At 44.7% G+C, this 13,388-nt stretch overlaps 1 protein-coding gene across 1 annotated transcript in view; it reads left to right on the top strand.

Moving 5' to 3' along the window:
- Positions 1–6,856: 6,856 nt before the first annotated feature.
- Positions 6,857–13,388, top strand: part of SCUBE2 (signal peptide, CUB domain and EGF like domain containing 2) — a 63,996-nt gene continuing 57,464 nt past the window's right edge. The window contains exons 1-2 of the mRNA XM_067540757.1: positions 6,857–6,965; positions 10,632–10,752. Coding sequence (XP_067396858.1) covers positions 6,857–6,965; positions 10,632–10,752 — 230 coding nt within the window. The remainder of the gene's footprint in view (positions 6,966–10,631; positions 10,753–13,388) is intronic.

Genomic DNA, 13,388 nt, shown 5'->3' with positions numbered 1-13,388 from the left:
GATGAGGTCAATCACTGCCCTGAGAGTCCTTGTTGTTAGATATTGGACCAATCAGGACCTACAACCAAGCCACACTGCAACAATATGGGAGTGGGAGGAGGATTGGGCCTTAGGCAGTTCCTCCATCTGTATAAAACAATGGCTACCAAACGTCGTTGGTTCATGTGCTATCTTCTAAACAATAGTTGTGAAGTGAAAGGATGGAATACTGAGTTCACACATAACAGTTTGGGAAGCTCTAGTACAAAACTCTTCAGCCACACAGCACCTGATTGCCTGGTTCACAAATCCACGTATGCAAGTCCATCTTTCAGATCAACAGTTGCCTGACAAATATATTCTCTGTATCTGTTGCATCTTTGCCTAGTTGTGGTCTGTATGAAGATTTTAAGTGATCTCCAAACAATGAAAAGATGTAACACAGCAAACTATTACAAAACCAGCCCTTTGGTAAAGGCCATTCAATTATCTGCACCACTTCCATGAATTGTTCACCTGTCTCACTAAGTCATCCCTCTAACCCCCAGGATGCCATAAAGCAAGGTCCAAAGACCACTCATGTCCATGGAAGTCTTTCTGCTGACTTCAGTGGGCTTTGGAACAGGCTGTGCTACACCCATTTTACTATGCTTGATCTCCTTTCATTGTGCTCCTCACTGCTTTGGAGTCGGGCATATGTGGTCATGAAATGACAAGATACCAAAACCAGTTTTTTTGAAGGTAAAATACATAGTCACAGATCCACCATTCCTAACTCCAAATTTCCCTCCACATAGGGAGGCTGGAGAGCTGTGCTCTGCAGTACTTAAGTCTTATGGGTCAGCCCTGTGAGCTCCATGGATCTTGCCCTGCCCTCCCCTGAAGAGCAAAGCCGAACCTGTCCTACTACATGTAGATCTACCCTCCCTTATGGGGGTGAGGGCAGGATCAGCTCCTATATGAGTTTAGTTTACTAACTTAAATATATGCAAGTGTATCTACGTCAATATACCTGTTTACAAATGTTGAAATAGACTAACCTGGGTCCACTTTCATTACCATCTCTAACCCTTTTCTAAGATACCACTTAGAAAGTTTAATATTGCTGATATTTGCATTAATAAACTAATAGCAGCAGGCTTGTGTAGGATAGATGCACAAGTGATGTGCATCATAAACTGATAAGTGGGCTTGTCCACATTTGGATTGTTTTGTCCTCACCTTGGACTACTGGGTGGAAGAAATGGGAGAGATGGCATGCATTGTAATGTGGGTATTCCTAACAGGATACAGAATTGGGAGACTTAAAATTTGCCCTGGTTTTTTTTGTCCCTACTCCTTCCCTCCCCCAGATTTTTTTTTTAAATCTAAAAAAACCAAGAACCCACATACACTCAACCTACTCCCCCTCCAAACTGCTAAATAATCTTTTTCCTATGGTAAAACCAAATCAACACTTGTCATGAGTTGCCCTATCAGGACAAAGTGCTGGGTAGAGGATGAGAATTCAGTTTCAAGATTCCATAGTTAATATACCTGGTGTTTTGGAAGGTGAATGTTTACAAATTATGAAAAATATATTGACCAAAAGATTAAGATAAATTACAGTATTTATTAAATATTATTAAATTTAATTCAATATTTATTATTTGGAAGGATTTCTGAGATTTTTTTTTTTTTTTTTTTTTTTTTTTTTTCTGGATGGGGGTTTTTAACAGCAGCAAAATAAAAACTACTACTCTTTGCTCTCCCTAGGTAATGTTCTTCCCATGCGAGAGCCTGCACCAAACTTAAGTTGAGCTTAGGGCATCATATGATTCTCTGCAGAGGCGTGAATTTCACCCACTGGCTACAGGGAAATAATCTTGGTTTGTGAAATGTTTTAACTAGATGGCGCTGTTGACCTGAGATTCCATCAGATTTTAGGGCTCTAAAGAACCAAAATATTGTACATTTCACCATTTGTGCTAAGGTTTATATATTGGAGACAAAAAACAAAAAAACACAAAATCCTTTATGAATGGGCCTCTAGTTTTCACCCTCTGAGACTTCAAATGTTAAAACTGATCATACCAGATTCCTTATAGGTTCCTAATTCTTAGGATTCCCAGGGCAGGTCAGTTGGGAGTGGTTAGGCAGAAGTATGTCAGAAAAGCTTTACCCTTCCCTTCCTGAATCTCTTCATAATGAGAGTCTAAATGCTATCTGCTGCTTCTGCAAGCAGACAGAGCAAAAAGAGCAGTGGGCCTGGGTGGGGGGATGGGGCTGGAGGGACTGCTGGCTCCACGGCACATCTCCTCTTACCTCATTAAAGCTATTGATGTAGGAGACAATGTCATTAACAATCTTTTAGACCCTCTGTTGCTGCAGAAAGGTCCAGAACTTCTGTCAGAGGAGTGATTCACTCTAGAACTGCTTCAGACACACATTGTGTGCCTTAAAATTTTATTAAATGATTTGCTTGTATTATTGCATTACAGTTTGTTATTGTTAATGGTGGTGGTTTTAAATGCCACTAAAATTTCAGATGGTTAAAAATGTCAAAATGAAAGCTGCACAAAGCAGTTCACTGTCTAAAGCTAATATGAAAATAGGTATTTATCCATGTTGAAAATTACTCTGCCCTGGCAACCAACTGATGCAAGTAGATTAAACGGAAGTAAATGAAACAGGGGTGCCAAATTCAGCCCTAATGTAAGCAGGTATAATGCTCATTGACCTCAATGGCAGTGGCACTTATTCCAGCGCTAAATTTATTTCAAGGTGCTGCCAACTTTTAAGAATAGCAAAGGGTGCTGATTCTCAGCTACATTAAAGCTCCTTTATATAATTCCGGCAGTGTAAAGGGATTCATAGTAGTCAGTGTAAATTACACTTGCACTCACTCAAGGCCTTTGACACTGCCAGAGTGCATAAGAATTCTCTAAGAATTCAATCCTGCTCAAGATGTGCAAGTGACTTTAGTGGGAGCAGGAGCAGTCTCCTTTACATTACAAACTCAAATCTTATTACTGAAATTCTACCTAGTCCATTATGTTATCTCACTATGTTAGTCTTAATAACTTGGGAGGTGTTCAGATACTTTGATGAATCCTGATGTCAGTGCAAAATCCTTCAACACATCAACTCAGATGACAACACTAATCAAAGTCTGATAACCACACATAGATGAAAACAGGATGAGTGCCATGTAAGTACTTATATAGCCGAGTAGGGTAATGAGCTCAAGTGAAGCTTTGGGAAAATGAAATGTGTTGAAGCCATTCCCTTCAGTGATCAGTTTCCCCCCCCCCCCCCCCCATTTACTCCTTTGTCTTTCTATCTACACATATCTTTATTGTTGTTGGGGTAAGCTCAGTTTCCTTCATAAGCAGTGTGCGCCTTCTTAGAGTCCAATTAAGCTCCAGATAATAAATTAACAAAATGACCTCACTATTTTCTGTTCCATAGCAGATTCAGTTCTCACTAGGCACTTCTCTGAAGTTTACATTCCTCCAGATTTATTTAACAAAACGCTTGACTGTTATTAAATAAAGAAGATTACAAGGAACAAAGAGTGCAAAACAATAGTTTCTATTCTAGGCTTCCGGACAACTCAGTTCAGCTTGGCCTCAAAGACCAGCTGATCAGTTCCAGGAGTAACTTTTACCTTCTGATGCTCTATTGTTGTCAACAGTTGTTTCTATGATTGCTTAGCACAGGCTAGAGCGTGAGGAGACCCAGAGTGGTGATACCAGGCAACACAAACTGTATTCAGTCTGGGAACTAGAGTCAGGGAGACCTACAGGGACTTGCCTGTGTCCAGAAACCTCCTGAAAGAATCCCCGTGATCTTAATTACAAAGAAACCCTACAGACACAAGGCACTTTTAGCCATCCCAGCATGGTAGTCACATGGGGACTGTAGCTTGTACGTATACACTGAGAAAATTCAGCTTCAGGATTAAAATACTCTACATGATATTAGCACATATATAACAAACAATTCAGCAATTGATTTTAGGATCAACAATAAAAAGTTCAAGGAGGCAGTCTAGTAATATAGATTTGTTGTTCTGGTGTATCAACCACTGGTTTGTAGGGCTTTTTTTTTTTTTTTTTTTTTTTTTTTTTTAAAGATCTTTTCACAGCTTCTTGCTTTCTGACCAATTTTTAAAAAATACAATTTACTACGTCATGCCTCATTTTCGCAATAGTTAAATTTTCTCTCTCTCCTCACTCTTATAGTTCACGTTCATAAGGCTCTGCACTTCATCAGCTTTTTTCTAACCTTCTTCCAATAGGAATTCATCATGCCCAGTATGTGTTCTTTATAGCTCAGGGACTTACTCTTCCATTGTGACACTGTATTATACTTTAATAGAATTGGTTATGACAAAGAAGATTATATAAATTGGCCTGAGCTGAGCGCTAACTTTAAATTTGATTTGATTTGTGGCTATAAATAAGGATGAGCCAAAGAGGACACATGTAAAGGGAAACACTCCGGCATTGCTTCTTGATGATCACAGTAGCATTATATATTGCATTATACTTATTCTCCTTTGCAAAGTACTGTGGGATCTATGGACAAAAAGCGATATATATAACACTAAAGTTGTTTTAGTATTTAATATTATGTATATTCTAAGATTCAGGCTCCAATGGTTTATCTCATTCTGTTTCACAGAGGCAAATAAAACCCTTTGCCTTCATGTCTTAAAATTTGGCTTGCTTAGGTATATGGCTTAGACCTTTGTTATCTGTGACTTTATCCTAAGGCCAGTTTCTACCTACCACTCCATCTCACTGGAGTGATGAGAGATTTAATTCATTAATGTATGTAAAGCACTTTGAAAATTTTGGAAGGAAGGTGCCACAGAAGTGCAAAGCAGTAATTTTTTTAAAATGAGATGATCTATACTCTATACATGTTCCAATAGAAAAGGCCAGTTTTCTGACTTTTAAATTTATGAATGCAAAGCACTTTGAGATGTTTGGATGGAAAGTGCTATGGAAGCATAAAACTGTATTATAAATATTGTTTACTCATAAGCCCATGGAAACAAATGCACAATCAGCCACAATGTCCTTTAATTTAATTTCCCACTACTTTTTAGTTGGTAAAAGAAGCTGGAGGGATCCCTCCAGTGTTCAGTGGGCAGCTGTATGCATTTATAGATGGGTTTGACTGAAGCTAAAAATGTCCATGACCTACAATAGGTTGTTTTTAGCTGGATTTTAAAAGAAAATAACTTTGATCATTTCAAAAGCAATGAAGCCTGATGCTCCAGTGAGAAAGGAAGGCAGTAATTTATGGCTACCATTAAGAAAACAAAGACAAAGACTGAGGGGAAAGTTTCACTAAGTGAAGATTTACAAATGTGTATAAACCACCCTTACAACTAGAACTAGCCTGGTATTTCTCCCAGAACAAAAGGGAAGAGGAGGGGGGGAAAGGGGATACAGCCTGCCCACCTGCCTTCACTGGGCACAAAAAGGTCAAAGGAAGAACAAAATTTTTAAAAAAAATTTACCAAATAACATAGCCACTTTGCCTGTAGAGGAAACTAGTTCTGTTAAGAACATTCCCAGTAATATCTGACTTAGGAAAAACGGGTACGGTATGTATTGAGGTGTGGCGTGTGGTGGTCTCAGTAGGATGTGTACATGACAGGGACTCTGCCTCTGAGTTTTGCATAGGATTGAGCATAGTCAGCACTTAAGAACAATTAACAAAATATTTGTGAGGGTACATATGCAAGTGGTGTGTGTTCATGTGCGGTCCTTCTGCATACACATGTAACTTGTATATAAATGAATGTGTACGGAGTGTGCATGCCACTGCACACGTCGGATGCTTGCATGGACTTGACTACGTTAGAAAATAAATAACTCTATGGGCCATTTCAGAAAATGAGCTTAAGAATGTGACCCAGTTTCTCTTTATCTACATGTGCAGTTAAAACATTTTCAATGCCAGTTTAGTGGCAGCTGTTGCTTTGACACCCATTGTCAAGCCCTCTATATGTGCGTAAGTGGTGTTTGTGTGTGTCTGCAAGGAGTGCCTGTGTGGGTATGGGTTATTGTGTGGGTGTTTGAATACGCGTGGTGCGTGTGGGGGGTGTATAAGTATATGGGCTGTGTAGGGCGTTAGTGGGCAGAGTCTGAGGGATTCTACAGGTGGCGGTGCATGAGGGAGGTTCTTGTAGGTGGGGATATTTGTAGATGTGCAAAGGTTTCCGGGGCAGAGTATTTGTGTACAGGGTGCAGGGGTGCATTTATCTATAGTGTGTGTGTGTGTGTGTGTGTGTGTGTGTGTGTGTGTGTAAGTAAAGGTTTCTGGGGCAGAGTATTTGTGTACAGGGTGCAGGGGTGCATTTATCTATAGAGTGTGTGTGTAAATGGTTCTGGGGCAGAGCATTTGTGTAGAGGGCTGTGGGGGTGCTTTCATCTCTACATGTAGGGGTGTGTGTGGAAGTGTTTCTGTGGCAGTGAGTGTGGACGTGGGTGTGTATGTTTGCCGGGGTGGGGTCTTAGGGTGTGTGCGGGGGTAGCTGCAGGTGGGGGAGGGGGGAAGGCATTTGTACATATGTACGGGGGGTGCTTGCCCGGGGGGGACGGGGGACTCGCCCCTGCAGGCAGATGGGGGCGGGAAGCAGCGCCAGCGCCTCTCTCTGGGCGCCAGGCGGTGAAGTGGGCCCGTGAGAGCAATGGGGGGGGGAGACCCCGCCGCCAGCCCCTCTGTGCCCCCTCCCCGCCGCAGCCTGCCCAAGCCGCGCGGCAGCGGCGGGAGCGGGGCGCGAGGTGGGAGTCGCTGTCAGTGCGAGGCAGGCTGGGCGCCCGCCGCCACCTCCCCCTCCTCCTTCTCCTGCGGGACTCGCCTGGCCGCGCGACCGATGGGGTCCGGCCGCTGCTGCTCCGCCGGGGAGGCGCTGCTGCTGCTGCTGCTGCTGCTGCCGCCGCTGCCCCAGGGACGGGTCCGCGCAGCCGGGCTGCTCCTGCCCGGTGAGTGACGGAGCCCGAGCCTAGCGTCCGGCTTAGTTGTGCGTTGCGCGAACCTCCCTCCCTATTGCCGCCGGGCTGCCCTGCGCCGGCCCGCGGGGCAGGGGGGGAGAGTCCTGAGGCTGAGGGCGCACGCGGTAATTAAGAGCGATGGATGTTGCTGGACAGCGGCTTCCCGAACGAGCTGCTGGCACGGGCTGAGCCTGCAAACACTTGCGCGCCTGCTTAACTTTACTCCCCGGGGGCTACGTCCCTGGGGCTGACGGGGGTGCGGGAAGTTAAGCACAGGCGCAGGTGATTGCAAAGACCAGGCTCACACACCGCGAGCGCTCAGCACCTGTGAAGATCAGGTCGCCCCCTTGCAGAGGTTTGTTTCTGAATGTTGGCATTGATCCAGTTAAGCGTGTGCGTAACTTTAAGCCTGTGTGGAGTAGTCCCATTGACTTCAGAAAGGCTGCTAGCATGCCTAGATTGCACTTGTGTGCAGTGTGGTTGTATGCCTGGGGGTCCCAGATATTAGACAAGGTGGGCGAGGTATCTTCCTTTATTGGACCTATCTCTGTTGTCCTCGGGCATTTAGTGCAGTACATGAGGTACACCACTTGTTGTGATGGACATGATGTGTAGGCTCTTGAAAGGTGTGTTCTGAGGGTGTTGGTCCAATAAAGGATAATACCTCACACATCTTTTCTCTCTAAAGTTACACTTATTCTTTAAGTTCTTTGCTGGGTCAGGACCATTTATTATTATTTTTAGAACTTGACCAACCCCCAGCTCTAAAAACATTATTGGAAGATGCAGAGAGTTCAGATACAGAACTGAACTTCACAAATAAGGCCCTTTTATTATTTTTATGTGCATCGGTTTCAGTTGAGGAAAAACATAGTTTTATTTATTTATTTTTTTAAATCTCTCATTTCTGAACTGTGTGCTGGACAAATCCTAGCTGAATACAGTATTTACATAGCATCAGAGAGGTGGTTGGCACTTTTCAAACATGAGATTATGAAGAAAAAAATAAATTATGTGAATTAAAATGTGCAAACTTTGTTGGACTGTCAGGTTGCTTTAGTTGGTTTGTAATAAGGGCTGTGGTATACATTCCTGTGTCTGAACTTTTATTATGACAGTGATGATTATTTTAAAATTTTGTTTCCCCACTAGGAATCTTTCAAATAACAAAATTAATATGAAAGAAATAAAACAGATGTTTATTGTTTTTTAAAAATCTAGATGTAAAAGGTTGATGTATCACAATCTAAACTGTGTGCTATTAAATGTGGAATAAACCTAATGATTCTTCATGCATCTTTCTCATCCACAGCATTTTCACTGCCAAGTTGAATATTGCAGTGTTAATTCTTAATTTCCTTCCCCAAAGCCTCTCTTGAATAGGAGCAGAAATCTCACCCAATGTGTACAGTAACTTTAAATCAACTTTCATTCTACAATATACACTAATGCTACCTTTTCACTCCCAGTCTTCATGTGCATTCTGGAGATCAGAAGAATGAATAATAACAGTAAAAAACCCTGGAAACCTGAACCAGCCACTATGTACAAGGCCCAATGGTGTATCCTCTCTGTGACAGGGCTTGCCATTGAAAGGTACATTCTACATATTTGCCAGTGTGCAGACAGATACATGGACAAGGAGAGTGGTTACTTTGAGAGAATGCATGAGCTTGATTATATACACATTTAAGGTTTATTGACAGCTGATCTCCCTCCATCCTTGCCAGTTTTCTGTGTCAATGCTATACATCCATATCTAATTGAAGGTCTTCTGGTAATTCCTCTCATCTCCAGAACCTTCTTTCCTGACGTTTCCCAAGACTCAAAAACTTCCTTTACAATGGTTTTCCTCATCATGCCTCAGGATCCCAGTTTCTGCTAATCTCGCCACCCCAACATTGGTCTTCCCCTCATTTTCTGATGATGTTGATCAGAGGTATTTATAGGGCATCCATTACTATTATCTAGACCAAAGATCTGCATTGTGCTCAGTGGGCCATTGAGAATCAGCAAAGTATTTGATTGTGGTCTGGAGAATTGGTGGGTCACGTGATGCTGGCCCTTTATCTTGTTCCCGGCTGTAACACTGCATTATAAGAAGCTAAAACCATATTAATATTCTTCCACATAAACAGTTGCTCTAGACAAGGATGTTAGGTGATATGTGGAAAGAGAAGGTGATCAGAGTGATTACCTCATGGGACACCGCCTCTTCCATTCATAATCTCCCGGTTATAATGTGGTCCACACTGTGGGGGGAAAAAGAAGTTTGGACATTTATGTTGTAGCCACTAATACTGTATTAAGACTCTAGGAGGATCTCCACTTCTGGTGATTTGCCTGTAGTCTCAGATCCTTCATATCTAGGACTTCCATTTTTACCAGTCTGATCCTTAGGATTGCCATTTAGTGATAGGAGGGACGGTGTAAAAAATATGTTCCTTGACAGTGAAAAATGTACCCCCAGATGTTCAAGAATAACTTCTTGTTCCTATCACCATTATCTATGTGCAGCTGCAATCATACATGTTGTGTATTTTGTTTTATGTGCTGTGGTTTGCAGAAACTGAGACATCTGCAAGGTTACTCAGTAGTCTTATTTATTTTTGCCAACCGGAAGATGTCATGCTACAGGGGTCAGAATAGCCAAGCAAGCAATTGAAGCTATGCTAGGCCTGTAGCACAGTGGTCAAGCAACTCAAATTGCACTGGGTCTCCAACAATCTCCTTCCCCTTGACTGTCCATGGGACCTCATTCTGTTTGTGCTGATTTACAGCCTCTTCTACTGCTCTGGAAACTCTTGTTCTGATGATGTCTTCCCATCCCTGTCACTCTTCTTAGATGGCTATCTACAATTCCTTCTTCATCTCCAGGATCTCCTCTTCTGCTGATCTTTTTCATTTCTCATTCTCCCTGCGGTGTGCTGAAGTTTCCATTTGGATGTTTCAGCTATGTACACTGTGACACACTGTACTCTTGAAAGGTGATTGACTGCTGTGTGTTTCAGCAACATTGCTCACCAGATGTGACTTTCTTTTTTTATTTTAAAAAAGTTAATTTGGGAGCAATAAAAACCCTTGAATAACCATCTGTTTAATGGTAAGTAAAAGTTTAATGTGTCTGGGGTTGTGATTTTGAAACTCTTGACTGAATGAGTGTTCATTTTTGTAAGACTTTTTTGTTTGTTTAAAGAATGGCATGTTTCTTAAGCGAGTGATGTCACAGGCTTGAAATATGATTTTTTAAAAATAACTGGTTATTTGGGAGTCTATAGATTAATTCTCTCTCTGTGTGTGTCTGCTTCTTAGCTCCATACAAAGACATAGGGTCATATTTCCTGCTGCTGTTAATCAGTATAACTCCATGGAGTTGCACCGATTTACACCAGCTGAGGATCTGGCCCATAATGTATAAATGCAGGTACTTGTGCAAATGTATGCACATACATAAACATCATGCAAGCTTATATTCAATCATCTCACATTCACATACAACACAAGCAAGCTTATATTCAGTCACTATCTGTGTGTGTGTGTCTTTCTTGCACATGCATATGCATGCGCACATACACATACATGGCTATTCAGCAATCAACTAAATATTCTCGTGTTGTACCTTCTGACATCTCTCATGAATGTGGTATCTTTCTACAGATGTGGATGTGTGTTCCCAAGGGACTGATGACTGTCACCCAGATGCGATTTGTCAAAACATTCCAAAGCTGTACAAGTGCATGTGCAAACTGGGTTACAGTAGTGAAGGGAAAAGGTGTGAAGATAAATGGACTGAGGTATTACAGACTGCTTTGGCCACAGTGTGTGTGTGCCAAATACAGTCCTATCTCCATTTGGTGGTTAACTCCTAGTTAGGACTGCAAAAAGGAGACATGGGAACATTTGTGACTAGCTGTTGACTCCTTATGTCATTGTCAGATGTAGCTCAGAAATTTGATATATTCCAAACTTGATTATTGTAGCCGGGAGGGTTGGTCCCCCTCTGAGGAGGACCCAGAGAGGGAGCCAGACCCACCCTGGCTGACAGAAGCCTGCCCCAGTGGCCCCACCTGACCGGAAGCAGGGGGGCGGAGCTAGGCCTTTAAGAGCCAGGCCGGCGAGCTCAGTTGGCGGGAGGCAGCTGAAGCGGAAGGACGCGTCTCCTCCGGAGCTCCTAGCCAAGGCCGGGCCGGGGAGCCAGGCTGAGAGGGAGTGGCCGGCCTTAAACCCAGCCTGGGGGTCGACCGAGGCCTCCCCCAGGTACCCTACGGCCTGGGAGTTGGAGGGACCGCCAGAGACCCCCTCGGCCTGGGAGCCGGAAGAAGGCCCGTCGGGGCTCCCAGCAGACTACGAGCCGGAGGAGAACCCCCCGGAGACACCCGGGGCTTGGGAGACAGAACCAGACCTGCCAGAACAGTGCCGAGCCTGGGACCCCGAGGATCTACCGGCTCTGCCCGAGGCCTGGGGGCCGCAGGACCTGGAGGAGCTACCCCCCGAAGACGAGCCCATGGAGCTACCCGAGCTGCTGCCCATGGACAACGAGGGCCTAGCCGGTCTACCCCACCTCAGCGACCCAGAGGAGGCAGGTACCGGGGGTTTCGGGGAGGAAGAAGCACAGGGATAGCTGCACGTTGGTGGCTGAGTCAGGGGCAACCCGGGCGGCGTGTTGCGGCCGGATCCCCGCCGACCCGGTGGCAAACGCCGTTGCCACTGCCAGGGCCCTGGGCTGGGACGCAGTGGAGACGGGCGGGCCTGCGTCCCCTTCCCCCCTTCCCTATCCTCCGTGAGGAAGCCTTCCCCGCCATGCCGTTCCAGAGAGCGGCTTGCTCACCTGCCAGCCCTGCTTGAGGGCCTGGCTATAAACTGTTTGCCCTGCCAGCCCTGCCTGAGGGCCTGGCCATAGACTGCTTGCCCTGAAAAGGGCACAAGACTGCTCCCGGTGGGAGGTAGCCGGGAGGGGTGGTCCCCCTCTGAGGAGGACCCAGAGAGGGGAAAACCCGGACGCTGCTCCCCGGTTCCAGGGGCACGTCCACAATTATATATTTGTGTGTGATTTTAATCATAGTGTTAAATCATAGTGTTAAAAAGACAACAAATGCAACCACTACTTCTGTCCAGCTGCCTAGATTTACTTTTTAGAAATAGAGTTTGAAAAGCCTTGGTCTGGAAGAGGCGAGAAGGTGCCTTATTTCTACTGTGAATTTGTCTAGCTTCAACTTCTAGCCATTGAATCTTGTTGAACCTTTGTCTGCTAGGGTTAAGAGTCCTCAGTTACCAAATTTCTGTTCTCCACATAGGTACTTATCAATTGTGATCGTCACGCCTTAACCTTCTCTTTGTTAAACTGAATAGATTGAGCTCCTTGAGTTCATCAATGTAAGGCATATTTTCCAGTCCTCAATCATTCTCATGGCTCTTTTCTGAACACTTCCTAATTTATCAAAATGTATCAAAATCTTTCTTGAATTGTGGACACCAGAACTGCTGCAGTATTCTTCTTCAAGTGCTTGCTCATGTCTATTCCACGCTAGGTGTGTGTGCACGACACATGCACCGGAGAACTTTTTCCCTCAGTGGTATCCATAGGGGCCAGCACCCCCTGCGGTGGCACTCGAATGCACCGGTATATAGGGCGCTGCCGGCCCCTTCCCCCCAGTTCCTTCTTACCGCCTGTGACAGTCCTGTAACGTCCTTGCCTCAGCAAGCAGCTTCCCAATGGTTTTTTCTCTACCTTATATTGTATATAGTTTTACAGTTAAAGTTACTGGTTTTAGCTAAGTTTAGTAGTTGTAGTGTTTGTTAGTTCTTTAAGGACATTTACCTGGGACAGTCAGGGGTTCGGGGCATGCCCTGCTCTTCGGGCTTCAAGCCTAGCGAAGCCTGCAAGAAACATGCCCATGAGCGACCCTCACCAGAGTTGCTTCAACTGGGTGAGGAGCATATAAAAGAAAAATGCAGGATTTATAGCTATTTCAAACCCCGCATGAAGAGGGACCGAGATATCAGATTAAGGGCCCTTCTCATGGAATCGGCACTCAGACTGATGTCACATGCCGGCCGTTCAGACTCGGTGCCAAGTACAGTGTCGTCATCAGGAAGTGTGCTCTCAGCACCAGCGTCAGCACTGGGATCTTCCCGGTACTGTTCCCCGTCGCTGGCTCTGAAGAAGCGGCACAGGAAAACCGACGATGATAGGGGGCTGTTGCCCTCACCAACAGAACAAGTCAGGGTTGAACAATGAAGCGAGACCCGAGACAGGCCATTCATGTTCCCCTCAGTCAGGAGCAGTGGTGGCCTCTCCACTTAAAGCTCCCGGCCCTTCCTGGGCTCTTCCACCCACTCTGAGCACTGGAAAGGGGTCCAGGCACCTGGCCGTCCCGTCCATGCCTGAGAGGTTCCAGGCAGCCATGGACCCAC

The sequence above is a fragment of the Emydura macquarii genome, unplaced genomic scaffold (genome assembly GCF_026122565.2).
Source record: "Emydura macquarii macquarii isolate MOO-44397 ecotype Brisbane River unplaced genomic scaffold, CSIRO-AGI_Emac_v2 contig_587, whole genome shotgun sequence".
Taxonomy (NCBI): domain Eukaryota; kingdom Metazoa; phylum Chordata; order Testudines; family Chelidae; genus Emydura; species Emydura macquarii.
Note: the sequence above shows the minus strand (reverse complement) of the source record. Positions and strands in the feature narration are given on the sequence as shown.